Consider the following 26,989-nt stretch of genomic DNA (forward strand, 5'->3'; position numbering starts at 1 on the left):
AAGGGTCAGAGTTCATTGAACAGACACAAGAAACAGAACCCAGGACATCTCAGGGCACAATGAGAAGCCCATAATGGCATCAGGAGCCCCATTTTCTCTGAGCCGCCCCAAGCTTTGCAGCGAGTGCTCTAAGGCAGCTGGAAGTGGCTCTCTCTGAAGACCCAGTCTGTGCTTCAGACTGAGCTTTTCCAGAGGAAGGTCACAGAGAGAAATGCGCACAGATCTGTGGTCTCTACGTTTTCTTCTTACCAATTACAATTGTCCCTTGGTACCCTTGGGAGACTGGTTCTAGGACCCCCATGAATACCAAAATCCAAAGACGCTCATGTCCCAAGTCCCTTATACAAAATAGTGTAGCATTTGTATATACCTACTCACATCCCCCCACATACTTTAGGCCATCTCTACTCAAGCATATGCACCTTTATAAATGGCACTAATAATGGCCTAATATTGTAAAACTTTTACTCCATAGATATAAATCTCAATCCATTGGCGAGTGTTAGAAGCAAGCCCAAAGAAGAAACTGAGATCAAGTGTCAAGTGCCTCATCTCTTATGTTCTCAACAACTTCTATCATTTTTCTCATTACTGCTGGCTACAGTTCAACAAGAGACATTAAGTCAAGTAATCATGGAAAGTTCTAGTTGTAATTAGAGATCAATCTTTCAGTATCTATTAAAAAATGCACTTCCCGATGTTTGTAGAGGCTGCACAGAAATCTTCTGGCACACTAATTATTAGGCTAAAAACTCATTTGGAGACTTTCAAAAGAAACTCATGACAGAAGTTCTTGATAATATGGAATCCTTAAAGGAGGCGGCTTCACTAAGGTATCCAAAATGCACATGTCAAATTGGCTGAACAAAATCATCCAATGAGCCTAAGTTAAGTAGTACTCTGACCTCCAGCCAACACACTGCATTGAGGACATTAGTTTTGGCCATCAAATTTAGGGTTTATTTTGCTGAGAATTCTTTATGAAAGGAAGCAATGTTTCATTAAGCAGTATCACTGATTATATTTTATATGAACCTTGGTCCATACAATGGAGTATCACTGAATAAAATTTGAGTAACAGTATTACTGTACAAAGAAATCAGACGGGAGGTGAAACTTCTCATCCTATCTTGTCCATAACTCTTCTGACTCAAGGTCAAGCAGTGGTCTATACTGTCTATATTATTATTTTTTTCCTTCCTTCCTTGCTTCCTTCTTTCCTTCCTTCCTCCCTCCCTCCTTCCCTTCTCCCTCCCTTCCTCTTCCCTCCCTCCTTTCTTCCCTCCTCCTCCCTCCCTCCTTCCTTTTCTCTTTTCCTTCCTTCTCCCTCCTTCCTTTCCCCTCCATCCTTCCTTCCTTTTCTCCTTCCTTCCCCACCCTCATCTCCTTTCCCCGTTTCTCCCTTCCTTCCCACTCCCTCCTTCCTTCCTTCCCCCTCCCTCCTTCTTCCCTCCTTTCCCCTCCCTCCTTCCTTTCCCCTCTCTCCTTCCCCCTCCCTCACCTATCTACATTCCTTCCTTCTCCCTCCATCCTTTCTTCTCTCCTTTTCACCCTCCCTCCCTCCATCCTTCCTTCTCTCCTTTTCACCTTCCCTCCCTCCCTTCCTTCCCTCCTGTCTTCCTTCCTTCCCCCTCTCCCCTTCCTTCCCTCTTTCCCTCTCTCCTTCATTCCTTCTTTCCTTCCTTCCCTTCCTCTCTCCACACACATGAGAATAATGATGGGAAGAACTTAGACTGAGCCTGGACCTAAAGCACCTGGCCATGACGTGTGGTGTTTTCCGAATGATACTGACCTATGTAGAATAATTTCAGCTGATGTATCAAAACCACCGAAGAAATATCAAAGATCAAATGCTGAGCTACAGCATAATACAGGGTTTATGTAAATACTCATTCAGCAGCTGTATGAGATCACTATCTAAAAGAATATTTATAAAATGATATATGAGAAAGAACAATCACTCTGAATGCCTTGGAGGCAATGGGAAAACCAGTAACTTTTTTCTTTTTCTCAAGAGACAGGGTCTCACTCTGTTGCCCAGGCTGGAGTGTAGTGGTGCAATCATAGCTCTTTGAACTTCTGGGCTCAAGCGATCCTCCTGCTTTAGCCTCCTGAGTAGTTAGGACTACTGTGCCTGGATAATTTTTAGGTTTTTTTTTTTTTTTTTTTTTTTTTGTGGAGATGGAGTCTCACTGTGTTGCCCAGGCTGGTCTTGAACTCCTGGCCTCAAGCCATCTACCTGCCTTAGTCTTCCAAAGTGCTGAAATTACAGGCACGAGCCACCACACTCAGTATCCTCATTTCTTTTCCTAGGTACGCTGTCTCCTTCAGTGACACGTAAGGACCCATTTGCGAAAACGCCATCAGGAAGTTTTGGAAGCTACCAGGTTTAAAGTGAGACGTGGTGGCTATTCCATGCAATTCAAGGTTTTATAAATTAAATTAAGAGTCACTGTAGTCTTTTGGGGGAAACAGCATAATCTAATTGAGACTACATATAAATGTATTTTAAGCACTCAGCCTGAAGAGGGATGTAGAAATAAAGACTGGGAATATCCAACTAAAAATAACCAAAACAGTTTATGTTTGGCTATCAGGGTTGTGCCATTTAACTCTATAGGCTACATTTATTACTCCAACTGGTTTGCTTATTCTGACAATTAAGTTTTGTTCTTTGATACCTAATAATAATCATAACTTCCACTTACTGAATGCCCACTACGTACCAGGCCCTGTGCTAAGCATGTTACCTATGTCAATGCCATTTGATCTCCATTGACCAGTGGGACAGGGTATTGTTTCAATTCCACAGAAAAATGAGGCACAAGATTAAGTCACTTGTCCAAGATGCATGGCTAGGAAGCGGCAGGGCGAGGAGGGGAACCACAGCGGGTCTGGCTCCACAGTCCACCAGCACCTCTGTCTGTCATGTGCCAAGCCGGATAACCCGTGGAAAGGCCACTTGCCCGGCCGGACAAGGATCAATCACAGTGCCACACAAACAAGCTGTTACTGCTCACTGACTCTTGAAAATGGGGACTCGAATTTATCTTTGCCTTCAAAGATATCAAGTGCTACCAAGGAATGGAGATAATGAAGTGGGTTATTTAGGTAATTCAGGATTCCTGGTCCTCCTTAGGAAATCTCTGTTTAACACTTCTCTCTCTCCTCACAATCTCTCCCTCCCACTCTCTCAAAGAGGATTAGAGGAGAATGTTCCAAGGAAAACATGAGGTACGACACTAACATAATAAAGTTTATTTTTAAAACAAACAAATCAGGGGTTATATATCCAAATAAACATGACCCCCTTCTAAGCAGCCCTGGGAGGCTGTAAACGTATTCCAGTGGTACTGCCGCTGCTGCACACAGCTTTGGAATTTTCCTCTTGCCATGGCATCCAGGGCCCATTTTGAAACGTGCAGAGAAGATGGTTACTATTTCACAGTCACACCTTGGTTTAGATCAGCTTTGCTACTTATTTTCCTTAGCTCTGGCCTCTATCTTATCTGCCAGATTCAGCTTGAAGTGACTTTTGGCCTCTTTCAGAAACAAAGTCGCTGTAAGAGAATAAAGATTCACTTCTGCCATCAACTACGTCAGGAACCTGGAGCCCTTCGCTGGCTGCAACGGGTCCTTCATGGGGTTGCTTACCTCATGGGATGCTCAGACAAACATCCTTTCTTTTGGGACTCAAATATGAGCAACATTATCTTGCATCACATATGATTACAATAGAAATATGCAATGTCTTTCAGCGGTAGAGTCTGGAAAATTCAGTGTGGGTTCCCCGCTGCCTATTTTCCCTCAATTCTGGTTGGTATCACAAGAGGAGGAAGAAGCGGCATGGCCTTGAAATGTTAATTCCTTTCCAGTTAACTTCTTCAACTGTTTAAAACTTCATTATCTTACCTCTTTTCAAGATAAGAAAATAAGCCTTAACAGGCCGTTAAAGCTGGACTTTGTTTTACTCTTGAGCTATTTTAATTATGCCATAAAACTAATTAACAGCTACGGAAAATCTACAACTGTGTTATTTTCTTCCTCTACAAAGATCCAATTTAGTGTTCCAGGAGTCACCGAGGTGGGGGCACAGCCCTTGCTCTGAAACTGACCATGATGTGGGATATACATGAGCCTCTGGAAAAAAAAAAAAAAAAAAAGCATCTCCAGATTCTTCCCCCTCCCCCTTTCCTCTGTGGAACGATATAAAAACCAAAATGGACTCTAACCTATGTTATAGCTGGATTTCTTGATTTCTGCCTAGGAGGCAACTTCTTACATAGATACTTCAATTTCTAAATCTGGTGGTCATGAAGTCAGAGTCTTGGTGTGGGAGTAACTTCCTGGGAGGAAGTCAGGCTGCTTTAGAAATTGCATCAGTTCTTTCAAATCTCCTGGTACTATTTAGAGTCCTGAAAAGTAATTTACTCTGGGATCCTGGTGGCCAAGAAGCTAAATGCAGCTCTTAATCTCAGAATAAGTCTCGCCGCAAAACAAGCCAACACAGTACTATAACGGGGGCATTTGTTCTTTCCACACATTGAGATCAAGACCCTCTGAGTGTCACCCTAAGTGTTGGGGATGCTGACGTGAATAAGGCATTCAAGGCCTTGGTCCTCAGGAGATGCTCCTGCACCCACAGGGTCTTGTCAGCTTTGTGGGAGTCCATATCCAAATGGATGAGCCCAGTGTCTGGAAAAGACGCACAGACAGCTGGTCCTGCTAAGAGATTTCAGTTTGGGTTCTTAAGTTTGAGGTTTGAGGGATTTACAGAAAACTTTAGTGAAGTCATTTAGGCAGGCACACAAAGGGGCCATGTATACTATGGGTAACATAAGATTTAGAAAAGGGAGTGGTAGAAAAGGCAGCCAAGTACTACCAATGACATAGCTGACCTGGGCAAGAATGGGGAAGTACTTCTAAAATGTTAGTTTATACCTGTAACAATGCATTACAGCCCTCTCTAAGCCACAAAGGAATAAAATACCACTTCCATTTCACTTTCTAACAAGACCCTGAAATCCCTGGCTTGTCATGTGCTTTTCACTTCTGTATTGTCAGTCACATGGTGGGCACCAACTCCACACTTGGAGAATAAATGGAATGTGAACACCTCCTGTTTGAGAAACTGGTTTCACTTGTTTTTTTTAAAAACATAAAGAAAAGACTTAAAACACATGAAAATTGTAATGATGCAGGAATCTGAGAAAATAATGTACAGGCCACTAAGAACTCCTAGACAGAAGATGATGACTGATTTTCAATACGCTGACTCACCAGGCCTTTACAGACTGTAAAAGAATGAAAAGATGGAACTCAACTGAAGTCTTGCTAAAAACAGATGCAGGGGGCCTAGCCAATTTCAATGCGGCAGAGATCTAATACCTAGTAATTCTGTCAGGAAATGATTAAAGAATTCTGGTTAAAAATGCAACAAATGCTTACTGATTTAATTAAATCTTTGAGTATTTACTTTATAACTTTTAGCTTCCAATAAAAAAATCTGATCTTAATCCATCTTTGTTTAAAAAAAAAAAAAAATAAGGTAAATGCTGTCATGTCAGCTGACTCCTACCTCTCCATACTGCCTCAACCTTAATTGCTGTGAAAGCAGATTTGGCCACAGTTTTAAGGCTTTTCTTAGAATTCCATTTTTGTTTTATTTTATTTCATTTATTTCTTAGGACAGGAAGTGCAAGTGTATTTATAAAGGTTAAAAGAGCCTATCAGATTTCTTCAACATACTAGAAAGAAAGAGGTGATTGCTCAGGCTTCTAAGTCCTAGTTCTACAAAAAGAAATCTCACCAAATTAGTAAACACAGTCACTTTTGGCTGAGAACCAGTGCATGCAAAGAGGACACAAGTTTTCAGTAATAGAGCTTACCCCTTGTGTTAGCATTTGTTATGGGTTGATTAAGCACTTCATGGATAGTAGTTGAAGGAAACATTTTATTTTCAACTTTAAATGTGGTCTCATGTCATAGTAGGGCCTACAGTCCAAGATGTGTCTAAGGTACATGGACATTATTCACAGAAATCATTTTGGAAATGTAAAAATGTCATTTTAAAAGGCAGGCAGAAACAACTAAAGATCAAGGTGGCCCAAATACGGAGGAAGAAATACAACTTCTTTTAGGACTTAAAACAAGCAATCTATGTAAAAGTTGGGGTATACCATCTTGTTAAGAAAACCTTAATGTAGAAGCCATTGGACCTTCCAGATTGGCCAGTTTCTGCACCTACAGAAGATATTTAATCTGGTCACAGTCCAAGCCCTGTTAAGAAGACTCTGCCAGCAGCTTCCAGAGGGTGGGCCCTCTGTGATAGGGGTCTTCCCCCATATCCTTGACCACTACAGGGTACAAAATCAGGTTTGGCCTCCTGGACCGAAATAAGAGAAAGGCAGAAGCTGTTGGATCTCTCTGGAAATAGCAGTGCAGCCTCTCTTCCGTGTAGCAGAGCTCTTTAAATTAAGAATGTGGGGCTGGAGCACACCTAGACTACTCGGCTTAGGGGTTTTCCCTAAGTTAACTAGAACAACTTGAATTTCTGTTTACACAGCCGGAGGCCTGGAAAGGATACTGAAGTGAGAAGAGGAAGCTGCTTGCGGAAGAAGCAAGATCAGTTGCTTCCCAGGGCATAGGGTAAGACCCAAACAAACCGAAATCAAACATTGCTTATTTTTGTTGTGATAACTTTAGACCAGTTCCAAAGTTAGCGTGGTGCATGACAACCAGAATGTTTTCATTCTTACACTCTCTAAACAATACACAGACAATCATCCTGTTTCCCCTTCTTTTAAATCACACCTCTCATCTTTCGTTTCAATCTTTTTAGCACTAACTGTGACAACCTGGGCCTCCGTGTAGGGCCACAGCAACTGATAGCTCTGAAGAATGTGCAGGAGGTATACGTCTCCTCCCTATGAGGGTGCGCCCTGATGATAAATGCCACGTACTCTGTTCCCAGGAATCACAGTGGATCATGCATAGTAAGTTCAGACTCTTCAAATGGGACTAGCCTCTCAATATAAACAAAAATAAATGAGCCCTATTTTCTCTCTTCTGATAATGTCTAGAGGTATGAAAGAACAGTGCGGTTTGTGGGCAAGGCACTGTCGCAACACAGCTGAGCTACAGAAAGCACACTGTTTCTACCTGGGTTACAATGGAGTGACCAAAGGGGCATGGGCTATTTTAAGATGAGAGTAGGCAGGATGAGGTACACTGCCAAAGCATTGTCTAAGATATTCTTGGCCTTCAAAAGCTCATCCCTGAGATGTTGTATCCAGGCATTTCTCTTGTAGAAAGCCAGCTGCTACATTTAACAGTGAGATACTAGAATTGATTTGATAACATTACTCAGATCAGCTGCAATCTGTGTTATAAGAGCAGCAATTCTACTGAATCTATCTACACTTAAATTGTGTTTACTGTTTATAAAGTATTTTTGCACATGTACATTATGTCATTTAATTTTCTTGGCACTTTTGTGAAGCTCAGGACAATATTATTACTGCCATCTTATAGATGAGGAAACTGAACTAGGGTTACATCAGATCACCAAGACATAAAGCTAGAATGTGACAAAGCTGTGATTATAATGCTCTGGTTCCAAGGGAAGTTCTCTTTCCAATGTGCAGAAGCTTTTAATTTTAAGAAAATACACTGGAGAAGCAGCAGTGAAAAATGTTCCAATGAAGGTGGGCAGTATCGTATCATTATGGTTTCAAAATGCATAACATTAAGTTTCATGGGTTGTATAAATTAAAGATGCCTGAATTAAATATTTACTATATTGACTCTTGGGCTGAATTAAATACACAATGATCAACAGATGTTCCAAAGAGATGCTATATATCTCTTAAGATACCAGTTTAGCAGAGTTACGTTTAAATAAACAGAATACAAGAAAAAGGAATAATGTATATAGATTGACTTGATATAAGGTATAGACATTTCCCTACTAAGGTTAAAGATTATTTAATCATTTGCTAGTTGAAGATCACTATGGAGAAGATTACTATACAGTGACAGTATCACAGCCAATTGAGAAGAAATACAGTTACAACACAAGCTAGGCCAGCTCCATGTGAAAGTCCCACTTCAAATATTAGTAAATACATAAATATAAGAATAGCCAACTTCTAATCATACAGAGGTATTAATACAACCTATTAGAAATGTTTCGTGTACCATCTACCTATAATAGAACTCATTTTCACAGATCCTTACAGATATATGACACTTAAAAACACTTCAATGATACTAGATGATTAGAAGGCATGTAATCAGAACATTTCAACTTAGTTCACATGGAAGTTATGAGCCACATATGTACTTGTATTTATTTTATATAACGTACAAATAAGTAAATATATATATTATATATAATAAACACAAACTATCCCAAATTTCTAAAGTGAGAAAGATACACTGACTCAATAATTTCTAGCCAACAAATGACTTTAAAAATCTGACCTTGAAATATTTTCTAAAATACACAGTTACAAACAAATACTTGCCAAGTCATAATTTTCAAAACAATGTTCTACCTACTAACACTTAAGACTTGGCCAACACATGAGCTATTTATTCAACATCAGTCCTGATCACCTAGAGTGGGTAATTGGGGGACATACCTGAGCATCTTGACTTCCAAAGCCAACAGGTATGATGCAGCAGTGAAGTGGGCTTGAAAATCCTGGAAATTAACTTAAGATAGACTTTATGATCAAAGTTGTACTCTTTCTTTGTAATATCTGACCAGGAATGACTGACCTCTGGACACAGGGAGGTTCTACTGAAAGACTCATGGCTCCCCCTCCAGAAGCTGCCAGAGTCCGGTACTCAGTATGGGCAGAAGTATCACCAACATGAACATCAGAGCAAGCGTGATGTGGTCAGGGCTCATATCGGCATATGAGTATTCCCACAGGCACATGAGCGGTGTGTGTAAGGGCTGCTAATGTACTTGTCTGCTATCCTCCTTGAAGTCATGAAATAAAGACTTCATTGAAGCACTGAAATAATTTTTGCTCTGGCAAGGTTTGAGAAAGGCATGTAACATGTAATCAGTGAAATGGCCATGGGATGCTTTAGAAACCAGTATGCTCTTGCATGGTTAAGCATGTCATAACAGAGGCATCTGCTGTTTACAAGGAACCACATATCAAATCTCTTTTCACCCATTAGAATTCCCTCAGACCTTTTATCTCCACCTGATTCATACTTGTCAACTTTTGATTCTTGTTCTTCATCCTTTAAGCCTTCATTATAGTCAGCTTATGAGAATAAAATCTAAGTTTGAATGTATTTACATAGAAAGCCAAAGTACAAAACAATTAGGGAATCAGAAGATGTTCCATTAAAATGAATGGGTAATTACTACTTAGTTTCTTTCTAGCAGAAGAATGAATTCCCTAATGATGGGTATTATAAGAAACCAGACAAAGCTGTTCACTTTTCAGAATTAATCATCAATCCTATTAATTATGTCTATATTACATATCCTATTAAATTAGCACACATAATATGAGGCCTTCACACATCAAGAGAGAAGCATTATCATTGCACATTAGTGAATTGATAATTTAACAAAAGGAACACAAATACTTGTAGTCAGAAAACTACTTTTGGTAGAATCACCACTTTTCATTTTTCTTACAGTAGGAACAAAGGATACTTCACATGCAAACTTTTTTTTTTGATCACTAATAAAAGAGGTCCCTTAATTGTGAGTTTGAGGTTTTTAGAGATCTGTATTTGACTAATTAGGGAGAACATTCATCCACGGAAGAGCCCTACAGCCAAGGTGAGGTCAGCACTGTAGGCTGGGGTGAGATAGTCTGTACATTCTAACAGCGAGATACACAAGATCCTGAGAATAGACGATAAACTGGGTTAAAACTGAGAAAGCCTAAAACAGGAAACAGTGTAAGCACTGGTCTTTGGTGCCCACTGGACAAACAACTGGGCGCTTTAAGACATGCCGCCTGGCCGTGTTTCCATGTTTTTCCTTTGCTCAGTGATCTCTGGATGGTGATAGAGGCTCTGCCAATGAAGCACAGCTGGCAACTGCCTTTGGGTGGCTTGTGCTGTCCAGGGTTGGCACCCTTATATAGGGACCAAGCTGGCTGGAAGTCAGGACCTCTTAGTTGATAAGAGAACAAGCCCAAATGGCAAACTGGAGAGTCAGACAGGAAATCCCTATATCATAGTCGTGAACTTGACTTCGTAGGTTTAGACACAGCAGGGCTGGAAGAGAAAGGATGAACGCCTATCTAACAAGGCTACTTGCAAAGTAAATATGCAGACAGAAGACAGCTTAATGACTATTTCAATAACACACCACCACATATAAATTATTAAGATGAACGAGTGAATAAGGCACACGGTTATAGTTCATTAAACGTTAAGTCTCCCCAGCATGGTCCCCTGAAGGTAAGTCATAGGTTTATACGATAAAATTACACATGCATCAGTTTGGGAGAGGGAGGGGAATTGTGGAGAGAGATAGATCAGAATCAAAATATCCACTATACCACTATGAGCTCATATGAACTACAATTTAGCAAAAGTGCTGCAGTCCAACTTAAAATCAAGATCACAAATTTGAGCCAAACTGGTCCTTTTTTTCCTACACCAATGAAGAATGTATAATCTAAATGATGCAGGAATTGGAATAGAAAGTAGGAAGGCAAAAAATAAAAAATAAAAAGGAAGACTAAAGAATATTATGATTTGAAAGTTTCTATTCATAATTTTGAATTTTCTCTTCATAAATTTGAATTTAAATTGGTTTTGTGAGAGATGATTATCTATCATATGAAAACAAATTTACTAGTTGAATAATTTACTAATTATGAATTTATCAATTAAGTAGCAAAACACAACAATAAATTTACACAAAACAATCTGAGAATTTTCAACACGTGAGAGATCTGCTGTTAGGTTTTTCCTCTGAAGGTAACATGGAATTCTCAGACCTCCAGGTCCCTGGTTTCCCAAGTATGACACAAGTATCCCTGGTTGACTTGTGAACCATTTCCTTTAGTATTGAAGTTTTACTGCACTTGTACCTCTGAACTTAAAAAGTTAAAAAAGTTTTGATATATAACTATGGGGATATTGGCTATATTTTCCCCTTACCCAGCCTTACATAGTAGCCTAGTTGTAGCTTTCATTTAGATCTCACCAAAGGTAGTGCCATTTTGTTGTGTGAATTTTGATCAGCTCTTTGAAAAGTAAGTAGCACTAAATTGGATATATGCCTTGATATATTTTTGGCTCTACTTAGAAGCTAGAAAGCTTATGGGCAGTACAGAGAAGCTGGTGTTAAAATGCAGGGCTACCACATATCCAATTTGCTTGGGACACTCCTGATCTATGACTATTGTCCCATCAGAATTATTAACAGCCCCCTTTTCACTCTCAAAAGCATCATGGTTTGAAAAATAAATTATATGGATGGTAACACTATTAAAAGAGGGTCTAGCTTTTAAAACAGACAGTTTTATTACTTTTTGGCCATCTAGCTTTTAAAACAGAACTTTTATTACTCTTTGACCATTACAGTAAGAAAATTTGTGTAAAATTCCTAAGAACAGCTATTTCCATCTCATATACCAAAAAGCAGAGTAAAAGACTCAGAGTGGCCCTGTCTAGTGGCCAGAGGTTCCAAGACAAGGACAGGGAGATGTCCTCATGAGCTTGAGTTACGGCCGTCATTCCTCAGCTTATCTATGGGAAATGCCACAAAACTCTGTAGCCAGATCTCCTTTATTCCCCATCTATCACTCCAGATATATGCAATGACTTGTGTTTAGAAAACATGCAAAATCTCCAACAATAAATGTACAATATGTGTGATTAGTACAGACTGTAAAATTTTTCATTTGCTACTCTGATTATAGGTTCACTATCTGATTGAGACATGTCACCGTCTTTCATTTGACTTTGAGCTTTACTGGATACAAAAGCATTAAAAGAGAGTGAAAGCCTAGGGAACAGGGGCTGTCCTTGATAGAACTGCCAGCTGTCTCACCTTTTGGGCCTCAGAACAGCATCTGCCTTATGTCCATAGGACTAGTTTTGGCCCAAATGTTAGGTGCTAATATACATAGACCCTCTGCTCACAAAGATGCATCACCACCACGGGTCACAAGAAGGAGAGGGCTCTCGAGTTACTCAGGCCTCACTCTGTGTGCCTAGCCATTGACAGGGACAACCACGTGGCTGAAACAGAATCCATTAAGTGCCAGAAGACAGGAACAACTGGGAGATTAAATTAGTATGTCATATTTAGTTGATCTCAAGGCAGCAGCAAGCTTTATAAACTAAGTGGACTCTAATATGAGACATGGTGTTTCTATCTGGAAAAAACCACCACTGTCTTCATCTCTACTAAAATATAAAAATTAGCTAGGCGAGGTGGCAGGCACCTGTAATCCCAGCTACTAGGGAGGCTGAGACAGGAGAATTGCTTGAACCTAGGAGGCGGAGGTTGCAGCAAGCTGAGAATGAGCCACTGCACTCCAGCCTGGATGACAGAGACTCTGTCTATAAAAAAACAAAACACTGTAAAAAAAATAGGCTGGAGAAAGAGTTCTGAAATTGAAAACCCTGAACTGGCAAAGGAGCCTGATAGAACACGACAGTGCTATAACATTATGACATTCTCAGAGAACATTTCTTTCTTCTTCTTCTTTTTTTTTTTTTTTTTTTTTTTGAGATGGAGTCTTGCTCTGTCACCCAGGCTGGAGTGCAGTGGCGCAATCTTGGCTCACTGTAACCTCTGCCTCCCGTGTTTCAAGTGATTCTCCTGCCTCAGCCTCTGGAGTAGCTGGGATTACAGGTGTGAGCCACCACATCCAGCTAATTTTTGTATTTTTGGTAGAGATGGGGCTTCACCATTTTGGCCAGGCTGGTCTTGAACTCCTGACGTCAAGTGATCCACCCACCTTAGCCTCCCAAAGTGCTGGGATAACAGGCGTAAGCCACCGCGCCTGGCCTCATTTCTTTATTCTTAAGGTACCTCCTCTTGGGAGTACATCTTCCATACCTCTCTTCTGCTCAATGTTGCTACACTGGGTCTGTGTGACATGTCAAGTAGGAAAAAAAACAGTTGAAAGATGTTTTTTTCTTGGTCTTACCTATGCAGTAGGGACAACACTGGCCTTTTCTCAAGACAGGTCTCTCGCAGGATACGGAAGGGCAGGACTCAGAGAAACAGCTAATTACGCTATCGATGCAAATGCAGCTGGTACAAACGTCAGGCTTCCAGGACTCAGCTGCCAGGAATATATCCCCTTCATCGTTTTTGCAGTAATTAGGTACGCTGTTATTACGGGATAAGGAAGGCCGAAAAGGCTGATCTGGAAAAATGAACATATAGGTCAGCAAAGGTGCTGCTGTTGGCCAGCAACTATGCAACATAGTGTGTTTCAAAGCACACCCAGTCATGATGGCTTTGGGTGCCTCCTGGAATCAATGACACAGTAACAAATGACAAAGGCTGATTCAGGAAGGGTCTTACATTTTTAAACAAAATAACAAAGATCAAAAAAGAGGTGTCACAGTTATTCTGTTAGTTGCTTACACAACATCCACTCTTTCTTCATTAGCTTAATGCAATCCTGGTTTTCTTTGGGGTAGTCCCAGGACTTCGATTACAATGCATGTAAGTAAATGGGACAATCTGTTCCCTGCTTTCCTAGGCTCCCTTGAAATGGGGGTGGCCCCATCATCTAGCTGTAGGTAATGGGACGTAATGGCTAACGAGGGGATTTCTGGGAAGGCTTTCACTTTCTTCAAAGAAGGGTAGATATGTTCTGCCATCATCCTTCCACATTCTTCCTGCCTTGATAGGAGTGTGTTGATCACGGCTGTGACACCCCTATCAGAAGAGAAAGGCCTTGACCCCAACGAGGCACTGAATCAATGCTGATAAACATCTGCCTCCAAATGTCTTGTCATATATGTAAAATAAACCTCTATTTACTTAAAAATTGTAGCTGGGTTTTTTCTTACTGGCCACATGCAGTTTTGACCAATCAATATTCAGACAAATTTTCATTATACCAGACTACCAAATCCCACCTATGTGCAACATTCCAATGCTCAGGAATTCACATTAATGGCTGAAAGATAAGAAATCTTAATCACTCATAAGGATGCAACCACAGAGAAATCATGTGCAAATCATGTTTCTTTGCTATTTAAAGACTGAGACCTGAAAGTCCCCAGATCTATTTACAACTTGCAACAGAAAATGTCACCAGAAAATCTAGATATCACTTTGGGCATTGGTTTCCACTAAAATCAATGAAAACTGTAACTTCAGGCAGCAATATGACTGAGATATCAGAAAGGAAAATGTAAGTGGGTGTGGTTTCTAGTTTAGAAATGTCATAATCCCACTGATAAGAGAGCACTTCCAATCAACTTCACCACTCAAGAGTCTAGACACAGCCACGACAGCCCTACCTAGCAAACCTCTAAGAGGGCCACATTTTCTCAATGCATCCACAATCGAAAGAGATGTCATCTGTTCTTCCCAGAACCAACTTCATGAACTCTTATTTTTAGCCAAGAACCAGAAACAACTGAGACATGTAGTTAGCACATGATCCAGAAGCTCTACATGCCACTTTTTCCTTCTATCCACCTCATGAATATACCCTACAGCCAGTAAGTAGGATGTGACCAGAAGGGCCTTTTTGAGGACCAAGGCAGTTACTTCATTGTGGACCTTCTCCGAGAGACAGAGAAGCCAGCATAATGGGATCGGCCCATACCCTCTCCTTTAAACTGGGTAACTGTATCTCCTATGACTAGTCCCAAAGGCAGCAGGCATAAGTTGAAGAACAGCCATTCGTTCCATGGCTCCATATGGGGATGGACTCCAGGTCCGATTTCAGATATGATTCCACAGATCCCATCCACATAGGTTAGAGATGGCAAGATAGGATGACTTTCTTAATGACCTTTTTGTGGTTACCTATGTCTAGGGATAATTTCTTCTTCAAGAGACTGACCAGTGCTAACTTCTGCTTTGGCTAGAAATAAGGACAACACTCTCTTGTTCACAATAGGCCCTGCAAATCTCCGTGAGGTTTTTATGACTTACGTTAACTTAGCTCATGCAAGCATTTCCAACCTTGTGTCTAAAAACTGAAAAGAGGAAGCAGGAACAGCAGTGAGGAAGCTATGGAATGACAGTGAAGTGAATAGCTTGGAATCTGCAGGGCTCTCACCGAGGCCTGGAAAGAACCCAGAGGGCATCAGCATATGCTGGCAGTGATGGCATGAGGGCTGGAGCCGAGGTAGTCTGCAGGTTTCCTTCCACCAGGCAGGAGGTTCCTGATCCAACCCTGACCGACACTGTTTTTTGGAATCTTACTCATAGCATCTCCCTTCTTTGGGCCTCTTTTCTCATTTTTCCTGCTCTAGACCCCCTTCTTTACACTTCTGTTTCCAAATGTTTACTCCTTGACTTGATCTTTACCAGTGTTTTCACTGGTGTTCCTTTATTCTTTTTATTTTCTACCTCCCTCTCTCTTCTCTGCCATGCTTTTTTCCAATTCTAAAAATAAAGGAAAGAAAAATTTAAACATTATGGAAAGAAACAAGTGCTATTTTACCTTCTCCCTTTTGTATGCTGGTGAAATAAGCTTCACTTGCAGTGATGTGCAATCTTTCCTCATTTCCTTACCAGACCTTGCTTTAAACCAGGCCAGAGAAGAGGGAAAGCTGAAGAGAGGAAATGACAGGGCATCCCACAGATGGAAGCAGCATGAGGGATACGACCCTTCGTAAGCTGTTACCACACTGTGGAACTATGCCTTTTGGGCCATTTTAGAATGCAAGTGTCCTAAGATTAGAGATGGTATTTTTCTATATGTGTAATATGCCGCTTATCAATGCCACTGTTGGGAATTACTGTGATGGGAAGAAATTGATAATTTGAGTTTTAAAGCTTTTTATTTTTTTGTATCTCAATACAACTGTGAATGAGAAAGTCCAGAAACATCCATTAGTTATAGGTAAAGAAAAAAATCCAGGCCTAAGTTAATGAATGAGAAGTCAAAGCCAGGCACGTGAGGGGTTGCCTGTTCTTTGGAAAGATGGAAAGGGATGCAGGAATACCACCGCCTTGCTTGGCTAGAACCCCTGGGCCTCTGCACATGCCACCCACATTAGCATACTCAGAGGTTCCATCTCCATGTAGCTCTCCTTCTCTGTACGGGTTGAAACTCTGAATTCAGTAAGGTGTCCCATCAATGAATTTGGGCCAGTGGTCCTGGAGGCATTTCTTCCCCCAGTGCCACTCCCTTAGTCAACCCCTAAGTTCATCACTCAGATCCTAACACAAACAGCACTAGGGGTATTTGCTGCTTTAGTTTCCGGATTGCCTATGTTCTTGAATCCTCCCTCTCAAGGCACACCTCTCACTTTATCATTATTGACTTAATGTGGAATATTGGATTGCTTGGCTCTTTTTTTGGCGATTGCTCTAGGACAGGAGTCATGTCTGTTTTCATTAACCCTGGAATCCCCATAGCTCAATTCAGGCATTCTATAAATATTTGTAAATTCAATAGATAAATGGATATAAATCCATTATCACCAAGGAAAAGACCACTCTAAGAGGTTTCTACCAAGGGGATGTAAGTAAAGTCATTGCTGTATATTAACAAAAAACATTAGTAAGGTTTGAATCTGAGTAAATTGTGATGCCAACATAGTCGGAAATGATAGGTCATGCATATCCTAAAAATGTAACACATATGAACGATTTCTTATACTAGAAAAGATGTAGTGCTAATTAAGCTTCTCAGATTAACAATTCTGTACTAAAACGATAATACTTGGGCTGCCGTGCATGATGACAACAGCTAGTAATGTGGCTATCCCTATAAGTTCATCTAATTCCAAAAACGCCATCAACATAAACCTATAAAAAATTTAGACACTGATGATGCTGCACATAATAATGAAACAACAGATTCTGGCAAGCTGACTAGATAATCCAATGTAAAAAAAAGTAATAAAATACAAGGGCTTATGTTTTGCTGAGCAGAAATGCTCTACGAATATGTTTAGAAAGTAAATGGTTATTAAGTTGAAATATGGGAAGAATAAGCAACAACAAGAAAACTAGTTGTTCTGTCAACTTGGTAATTTTATATTTAAATATCTTTTGAAAAAGTCGTATCTACTGTTAATTAAAAGTACTGCTAAAGTTATATAAAACCAGTAACTTATGATTAACATCTTGACAAATTTCCTTCTAATAAGTTTCATGGCCATACACTTACCTGCTAAGGTCAGATTATCTGAGAAATACAAAGTAGAAAATAATTAGCACTCCTTATACATGTGCAGTGCTACTTACTTAATGCTTTTTGATATTAACTTATCATCCCAAGTTTGAGGGTGTGGCATTATGCATATTTCAAGGTCTCTTCACCACCCTTATATTTTTCAAAGAATTTTATTTACATTATTTATCAATAACTATTCTTCACATTTGTTACACAAAGATGACTTTTCACATTAACAAAATCATTTGGTTAATTTGGTGCGGTGAAACTATCTCTACTTGGGTATATTCCTTGAGTTTGAGATGTAGGGTTAAGGAAATAAATGGCAAGATAAACAGTCTCCTTTTTTGTTTCACAGTTATCTCAGGTATGAGGCACACTGACTGCATAAATAGGTGGCTGATAAAGAGAATACATGCAGGAAGCAGGCTGACAGCTGTTCCTGAGGCGATACCGGGCTTGGCGCACTCCTACATGGGCGTCACCCTGACCTGTGGGTCCCACAGAATGACAACACCCAGAGCTGCATCCTTCCCCACCAAGCATATATGAGGCATGATGTTGCTTACCTGTACACTGTGGGCAGCAGGAATCCTGGGTGCGTGAGGGGTTCTGGCAGAGCAGCGGTGGGCACACCTCTGTCTCACACAGCACCCGTCCGCTGTGACAGGTGCACTGAGTACAGGAGTCAATGTTCCACGTTTCTCCTTCCACAAAGTATTCTCCTCCAGGGGCGTGGCAAATGGAGGGAGTGCTGAGCTCTGGCTTCTGCACCACAAAGTCATCTGGGGAATGACACAAAATCAGAACACAAGACATTATTCATCTGCAATCTTTCCAACTCCTGAAAGCCTGGTGCTGTTTGCTTTAAGGGATAAAAAAGATGAACTCTGAAGAGCATCTCACTCTATTCTTATCAAGAGAATAGTGAAGAAAATATTCCATGCATGGAAACAGAAGACAATGGCAAAAGAGCTAATATTAGGATGTGAGGTTCAAGTGGTTTGAGTCCGTCAACAGTACTAAGATAATTCAATAAGATCATTAAATTACGGGGGGGGGGGGCACTCCCACTCTAGAGATGAGAACAGGGGCCTCTTCTGGCATTTCTGTGAATGTGTAGGATTGTCTCGAATTCAGATCTGTCATTTACGGAATACTTGCTATGGTTCAGTTATTTCCATGCTAAGCACTTTACATGTGTTATTTCATTTATTCCTTACAGTCACCGTATTTTACGCACGAGGAAACTGAGAGCTCAGGGAGAGAGAAGGGAAACTGCAACCCAAGTCTATGGTTGTTTGGATCACGGATATGTCTCCGGATTAAATAAAACTTCCAAATGATCGATGCCCTATCTGCTTTATTATTTCTGGGATCCTGAGTACTTTTATGCTTGGAAATACATCCTGCTGTCAAGCAGGCCACACCCCAATCTAAAGCAGCGGCCAGCAAACTGAGGAGGAATGCTCCTGTAGAATCAACAGTCTGAAAACCCTCACCTGAGACTAAACATGTGTTTGGCAAGAACATCATCAAGAGATGTAAATGCTGGAAGGCTGGTGATAACTATCATTTCCTGCCCCAGAGGAGAGGTAGTTTTGGTCTCTCGGAGAGATGACACTGATAGAGAGGGAATTTAATGTTGAAAATGCCTGAAGAGGGGCTGGGAGTTGCCCTGAAGTTTTTCTGGGGAAATGAGAAGTATGAAGACATTAACCATAGTCACGTAATCCAAATACAACAAGCACTTCCAGAAGGTGTTGACAGTGTTGAATCTCGCCAAGAAATAGTCTGGAGACATCATGGCTAGCTCATGCTTGGAGCTTGGTGGAAGTCACGCCCCATTACGGGCCCATATATGCAGAGATGCTCAGAGCTGAAATCTCCTGAAGAGTGAATTGGGGCTATGACTTTCTTTTTTTTTTTTTTTGAGACAGAGTCTCACTCTGTCACCCAGGCTGGGGCGCAGTGGCCGGATCTCAGCTCACTGCAAGCTCCGCCTCCCGGGTTTACGCCATTCTCCTGCCTCAGCCTCCCGAGTAGCTGGGACTACAGGCGCCCGCCACCTCGCCCGGCTAGTTTTTTGTAGTTTTTTAGTAGAGATGGGGTTTCACTGTGTTAGCCAGGATGGTCTCGATCTCCTGACCTCGTGATCCGCCCGCCTCGGCCTCCCAAAGTGCTGGGATTATAGGCTTGAGCCACCGCGCCCGGCCCGGGGCTGTGACTTTCAAAGTGGTGGTTAGCATGAGAGTCAACAATACTAATGAAATTAAGTGATGTGGGCTGATTTCCAGTTAAGGGGGTAAAAACTTCTAATACAGCTTCGTCTCAAGGGAATGACTAAAAAGGCTGGAACTTAGACCCAGGGACATATCACAGAAAACTGATATTCATCAATCCATGCTTACATTCACAAGCAACTGTAACCAGCTTTCCAGTATAAGAACAACAGAGAGGAAGATGACTACAATGAAAACTGTGCTGAACAATACGGTAAATGTGCATTTGTGGTTTACAGAGAAACAAAAGTCCCAAAAAGTATCAATAAATGAATATAGCAAAAGCCTCCCTTATTGCTTTCAAAAAGGGCTTAGAGAGGACTGACAGTTACTGCCTTGTTAAATGCTGACATGTACGGAAGTGGTCAGAGGAAATCTGACGTGTGTGTTTGTAGGTATGCTTTCTTGCTCACCTTTTTGCCATACGATGTGCCTCAAGGCAAAACACAAGATGGGCCAGAGACATGGAGACAAAAGATAAACTCAAAGGTAGAGAGTATGGAAGACAGAAAATCTCAGAGACGGTATCATTTAGTAAATATTCATTAGAAGAGTTCAGGAGATGCTCCTGTATCCCAAGAAGAAAAACAGCTGATCTTGGAATGAAGAGGGGAGAAAAATATTCTTTAAAGCAGGAGTCCGTGAATGCAACAGCTCTGGAGTCTCTACTCAGAAGGAGCCTTATATGGCAACATGCTAAAGGTTTGTGGAAAAAATTTACCTCTACACATCCATATATATAAATGTGTTTTCATACACGTATATCCAGATGTTGACACACCCACAATAAGGTATTAACAACAACTTCACATGTGCTTACATAAGAACTTTCTATGACTCTGTAATAGAGAAAGATCTTTCTGGTTCTACTCATTTTCAGTTCTTGATCAATTATCTATTCTTAATGTCTTTGCATTTCTACCAATCTAGCTGTTAGAATTCTTCATTGAGGACGTTTAGCGAAGACCCAGGTACAAATCCCTCCTCTATGCATTCACATCTATAATTAAAGCAGGGGTCTTCATGCAAACACATGACTTTTCCCTCCCCAAAGAGTCAATACAAAGTTCTATCATATTAAAGTCCTCATTTACCTTCTTATGCAGGGGACTCTAGAACTTTTTCACATTTAACTAGCAAAATATGGGAAAAACGGAAAGAGTTCTGATATGGAATACCTCTAACTGAACTATAGGGAAGCAAAACAAAATAAAGAGAGTCATCTCTTCTGCATTGTAATCTGGTTTTCTACAAGGTATGGGAGCTGCCTGTCACTCTGATACTGTAGCTATTGAGCTGTGCAGAATCTCAGAGCTGAAAGGGACTTAAGTGTCCCTCTCCCTGACTCCCCGACCATGGCAAACAAGGTCAACTTCCCTCCCAGGCTAGTCTTGTTGCAAAAGGACCAGGCTTCAGGCTCCCAGCTACACCTTTTGCACAGGTGGACTCATGCACAGGGAGATACAGGACCAGGACTGACCAGAGGAAAAACAATCATACTCCAAAACCTGACAGTAGACTTAACTTTGAAACAAATCTGATACAAGATTTGAGAGACTTCATTTTTCCCAGGCCTTTCGGCAGACATACTATTTTACTCTGGGTAAGAGAGTCCATCTTTCTGTGTCTGTTTTCCAAATGAGAAACTGCCTCAGTGTGTTTTTCCCTAACTCAAAGTGGCCTGCACAGAGAGGGAAATAATAGATATAAGACTGTGTTGAGCTCTTTGGATAAAAGGTACTAGATGAGGTTTGTGGTTATAATTACTGTTATTGACAATCATAATTCAGACCCCCCTGAATTACTAATCTGTTCTGGTTTTCCAGTAACTTATCTTGATTACCATGATTATGAAGTGTTTTGCATGTGTGTTAACTCTAAATCTCTTCATTTGGCAAGAGTGCCACATGTCTACTAATTTAAAAAAGAACAATAGCCACAGACTTCAATAAGTTTCTCCCTCTCCAACATTACTTTATATGTGATGAGGTTTTATGGGATAAAACTAGCACCAATCCCCTCAAATTAATGAGGACATTCAGACTTAATATGCTATCAATAAAATGGAGAGCTGGAATGTAAGTACATCAGCCCACAAACATTTACAAAAATGTAGTCCAAAGACCTTATATAACTGAGTCAATCATTCAAAAAGGAGACTTGTTTCTAGAATGTTAGAATTTTCTCTGGTCTTTGGTTCTTCACTGATAGTGCCCGGACCATTCTGTGGTGGTTGTTAACAAAAGCCACGCAGTGCTGAGAAGTGTTCCAGGGGTCGTCCCCTCCAACCTCTCCAGAGTTACAAATGTGTCTAGACCCCTGCAAGGCAGAAGTCATTTGCTTATGGAGCACACAGATGGCAGCCAGCTTTTACCTGCACATGATGGGCAGCACTGTCCAGGGTGAATGGTGGGGTTGCCACAGGCAGGCACCGGGCAGGTGATCAGGGCACACATTTCCCGTCCATTGAGACAGTAGCATTCCCGGCACCCATCATGCCAGCTCTCCTCATTTTTATGATGATGACCATCCACGGTGAGACAAGTGCCGGACAGGATGGGTGGCCCAGCTGAAGCAGAGACCTCTGGACAGACAGAATGCAGCCTGGTAAAGAAATGGCTACTGCATAAGAGAAACAGCCTGCAGAGTCTGTACATGGACTGGACCCCGGCCACCAACAATTATGTCTACACAGGATAGTTTGTGACATGGGATATGTTCATGAAAAGAATTTAAGTCAATATGCTCTCAATTTTGAAAAAAGAGGAAAAAACTGCAAATAGTTTCTCTCCAATTGGTAGGATGATCGCTGATTTTTTATTCCTTCTACTCTACTTTCTCATATTTTATAACAATAAACAAGCATTGACTTTATAACAAATGTTACACATATGTTGAATGTATCCAGAATAATTGCTCTAGAAGCTTCAACCAATGGGGACATCCTGGGCCCCTTGCAAATAACAGAGTTTTGTTCAGCAGAACAATTAAAACAGTGACTAGATTTTTGTTTACTCCAACCCCTTAGAAACACCATTAAGGTGGTAACTGTCCAGTTTTGAAAAATCGTAAAACAAAGTTTAGGAATCTTTATAGTTTAATCTGTGGATTATGCTGACAAGTACAACATACAGGGACAGGCAGCAGGGGTGGAGCTGGGGTAAGGGCAGAAACGGCGGTCAGGGCGCATGCTCAGTGGTTTCAGGAATCTCCCTGGAGAAGCCTCAAGCAGCAGGGATACCTGGGCTCTGTGCTTGTTCACAGCTGTGGGCTGGCATGTGCTTATTCAGCCAAAGGCTAAATTCTCAAGGAAAACTGTTATCTGGAAATACAGGAGCTAACTTTTGAGCTATACCCACCCTCTAGAACTTTGAAATGGGGATATTTACTGTTGCAATTTTATGGATCTTACTCCTGAACAGAGAGAGGCTCTATAGAGGTTGAGATAATTGTGCTTTAGGCTAAAGTTACTGATACGAGTAAAAAGAGCTGGGAAGTGATTAATTTAGTCAATGTGCTTGTCCATCATATGCTTACTTTACATTCTATTCTAAGCTTTTACTTCATAAAAATGAAAGGAAAATGGAGTCCTGTGGGACGGTCCCACAGAGACTGACATTTGTGTCAGAATAGGCAGCAATCACCGAAACCATTTCATTTACAGGGTGTCCTTCTGTTCTTTTTTTCGGTGCCCCTGGCTGCTTTGAGGCGGAAGGGCCATGTGTACACACTTACCTCTGCACTTGCAGATAAGACAGCCGTGACTGTCCTGCTGGAAACCCAAGGGGCAGATCTTACTGCATGACAGCTCTGGACATTTCTTACAGCGGCAGATGTCACAGCCATGCTTATTCTTCCTGGGTAATTAAAATTTTGTCAGAAGTCAGAAAATCAAAAAGTCTCAAATGATGCCCAAGCACTCAGACCAAGGGTCAATAAAGTGATATTGCTATTAAACAGAATGACTTGACTTTTGCTCTCAGACTCCTGGGGTATGGGTAATTAGCACCCTGTGGCCATGACCACCACTCACTCATGACCAAGGCTGAGAGTTGCCTAAGCACTTGTGCGCTTCTAGGATGTGGCTCTCAGAATCCCAATGACAGGACTGTTGATTTAATTTGGGAGAGTGGTACACCACATTAAAAGGTGAATGTGAAACTCCATGAATAGGAAAGTGAAGGAGATTTTGTTGGTTTATCTGTTTATTCATTTGTTCATCCATCCATCCATCCATCCATCTACCCACCCACCTACCTACTGATCCATCCATCCATCTATCCCTCCCCCTCCCTCCTTTCTGGAAGTATCTGCTGCATGCATAAAGTAATCTTTAGTCAGAAGGTTACATAAAAGGGGCACCAACTGCTGCCTTCATCTTGACACTCCCACGTGGTGTCTGGCCAGGAATTCTCTTTTGGTGTGTGTCCTTAAAACATGTGTTCTAGCCAGTATAATATTCAGTTGTCCAAGGTGTCCAACTGGGTCCTCCCTGAATGTGCCGGCAGGAATACAAAGTGAAATTTACAATCATCTAAGAGATTTTTCTCCAAGATGACGGCTGGATTTGAACAAAGCCTTGATTCTGAACTGCCATGATACTGTAGCAAGTGGTTGCAGCTACTATTGTGGTAATACTACTTCATTTTATATTAGCAGTCAGGTTAAGAAATAATACTCTTATTGGCATCATATTCATATTTTAGGATTAAGAATGATGATGATTCATTATTTTATCTGGGGAATTTTAAGGAACAATGTTTCCAATTTAATTATCCAATGAAAATTAGAAAGAAGACCTCTCCCAAAACTAGAATTTTTAAAGGAAGAATGAAAAGGATGACTGACAGAAGATGAGAAGAGATGATGGGTCTAAGTCCCTTATAATTATTAGTACTAGGCTGGGCACAGTGGCTCATGCCTGTAATCCAGCACTTTGGAAGGCCGAGGCAGGCTGATTGCTTGAGCCAGGAGTTCCAGATCAGCCTGGCAAACATGGTGAAACCCCATCTCACCAAAAAACACAAAAATTAGTTGGGCATGGTGGCACATGCCTCTAGTCCCAGCTACTTGGGAGGCTGAGGCTGAGCTGGGAGGATTGACAGCCTGGGAGGTTGAGGCTGCAGCGAGCCATGCTTGTGCCACTGCACTACGGCCTATGTGACAGAGCAATACCGTGCCTTAAAAAAAAAAAAAAAAAGAATTTCTAGCAGTCACATAAATATACCAAGTTGGAAAGACAGATTGAAATGAAAGACAGCAAAGGAAAAAATATAAACTAAGGTGATTTTTCTAAAGGTATCAACTTGATATAAAGGCAAATACAGGTGCTTATACAAACACTAAAGAAACAAATATGAAGTGTCTATTTCCACCCTCCCCCACTGGAATAATCTAGATTCTCATGGAGTTTGACTCAATAAGGTGTATTAGAAAACAAAAGTCATGACCCTTATCTCTAAGAAAATTCATAAAATCTAACACTAGATAAAGAAAAAAATATGAAACGCTGACTAGTTCCAAGGTGAGACACCTAGGCATGGCAGATAAGGATGCATTATATATCAAGTGAGTGGGGGTCGGTCTTCAATTGATCTTTTTTTTTTTTTTTTTGAGACGGAGTCTCGCTCTGTCGCCCGGGCTGGAGTGCAGTGGCCGGATCTCAGCTCACTGCAAGCTCCGCCTTCCGGGTTCACGCCATTCTCCTGCCTCAGCCTCCCGAGTAGCTGGGACTATAGGCGCCCGCCACGTCGCCCGGCTAGTTTTTTTTTTTTTGTATTTTTTAGTAGAGACGGGGTTTCACAGTGTTAGCCAGGATGGTCTCGATCTCCTGACCTCGTGATCCGCCCGTCTCGGCCTCCCAAAGTGCTGGGATTACAGGCTTGAGCCACCGCGCCCGGCCTTCAATTGATCTTAGAGTATGTGTTAAATAAATGATCACAAACAGACCCTGGGACAGGTGTGAAGGGCTGTAGCATTTCCAACACTGGGTCCTCTCAATTCCATCTCCTAATCTCACCAGCAGTGTCTAAAGGACTCTGCTATGGGAAAGTCTCACACAACAGGCACAAAGGGTGTGTCTGGCCCACCTCTATAAAATATAAGAGTTAAATCTGACTCTTTTCTTTGGAGATACCACCTTTTCTGTGCTTTCTGAATCACCTAACAAGTATAGACATTCTGGGCTCAATACATCATAGATTAATTCACAAACAACATATGAAACAAAATGTGTAGAAACATTTCGCCAAGTTGCACTTTATAATCGCTTTTCTGAATTAAGAAATACATACAGCAATCCAAGTGGACAATACTTGTCACAGATTATGGGTCTGCACTTCTTGGGCCTTGGGCGGCACTCACACATCTCACAGTTTTGGGCATCAGTTAGGAAACCGAAGGGACAGTCCAAGGTGCAGCCTTGTTTACGTTCTGAGCACAGTTCCTCGCCTGTGAAGACACAGAGACGGCATATTTCTTCCAAAGATGAACAGAGCAGAACACTTCGATGCTAAAATACCGTCCCCGAATCCTCCACTCTTGCATAGATTCCAATTTCTCAGCTCTACCATGGCCCTGGTTATCATTAAAAAGCATTGACTGTGCTATTTCATGGTTATCACATGACTCCATGTTTTGGTGGTAAAAAACAAAATAAAGTCCAACTCTGAAATGCCTAGATTTCTAAAGTGTACCCAAATCTGGTAGGCTCTGAGTGAAGAACAGGCTGATAACTATTACAATTAATGACTCAGATAATTTTTCCATGAACTTTATAAATCACTGATGACCATTTATGTTACGTGGGAATTAGAAATTTACAGTCCAATTTTCATTATATGTTTTATTTCTGTTGCATGTCCGTAATAATGCATGTCCTTTTTTCTTTTTTTTAAGACAGAATCTCTCGCTCTGTCACTCAGACTGGAGTACAGTGACATGATCTTGGCTCACTGCAACTTCTGTCTCCTGGGTTTAAGTGATTCTCCCACCTCAGCCTCCCGAGTATGTGGGATTACAGGCATGCGCCACCACACCCAACTGATTTTTGTATTTTTAGTAGAGATGGGGTTTCGCCTATCTCAGGTTCCCAAAGTGTTGGGATTACAGGTGTGAGTCACTGCGCCCATCCCATAACGCATGTTTTTAAATATCCACATAATAATTACCTTTATGGGTGTTAGATGGTATCATATAATACTGCATATTGTATGTAGCATAAGGGATTTCTTACTACTCCTTTAAAAAAAGTACATCTCTTACAACATGCTAGTAATTAAAATATTCAGTGTTTTTTCTCTATGGGCTGATAAATACCCATGTATTTGGATATACTTACATAATAGGCTTTTTAGTTAACAAAATGTGTGTGTTGAA

At 41.1% G+C, this 26,989-nt stretch overlaps 1 protein-coding gene and 1 long non-coding RNA gene across 5 annotated transcripts in view; one reads left to right on the top strand and one right to left on the bottom strand.

Annotated features, from left to right (window-relative positions):
- The window catches only part of CRIM1 (cysteine rich transmembrane BMP regulator 1), a 197,108-nt gene that overhangs the window by 15,208 nt on the left and 154,911 nt on the right, over positions 1–26,989 (bottom strand). For all 4 annotated transcript variants that reach the window (XM_033176052.1, XM_033176053.1, XM_033176055.1 and 1 more), the window contains 5 exons: positions 25,906–26,062; positions 23,348–23,469; positions 21,987–22,196; positions 17,900–18,115; positions 13,158–13,379 (listed from right to left, as the gene is read on the bottom strand). In XM_033176052.1, the coding sequence (XP_033031943.1) occupies positions 13,158–13,379; positions 17,900–18,115; positions 21,987–22,196; positions 23,348–23,469; positions 25,906–26,062 (927 nt within the window). The remainder of the gene's footprint in view (positions 1–13,157; positions 13,380–17,899; positions 18,116–21,986; positions 22,197–23,347; positions 23,470–25,905; positions 26,063–26,989) is intronic.
- Positions 5,929–18,676, top strand: LOC117062482. Its single transcript, XR_004428397.1, has 3 exons — positions 5,929–6,648; positions 6,842–6,995; positions 18,556–18,676. It is a non-coding gene; the product is annotated as an uncharacterized LOC117062482 (long non-coding RNA).

Source organism: Trachypithecus francoisi, unplaced genomic scaffold (assembly GCF_009764315.1).
Source record: "Trachypithecus francoisi isolate TF-2019V2 unplaced genomic scaffold, Tfra_2.0 Lachesis_group17, whole genome shotgun sequence".
In the NCBI taxonomy this organism is placed as follows: domain Eukaryota; kingdom Metazoa; phylum Chordata; class Mammalia; order Primates; family Cercopithecidae; genus Trachypithecus; species Trachypithecus francoisi.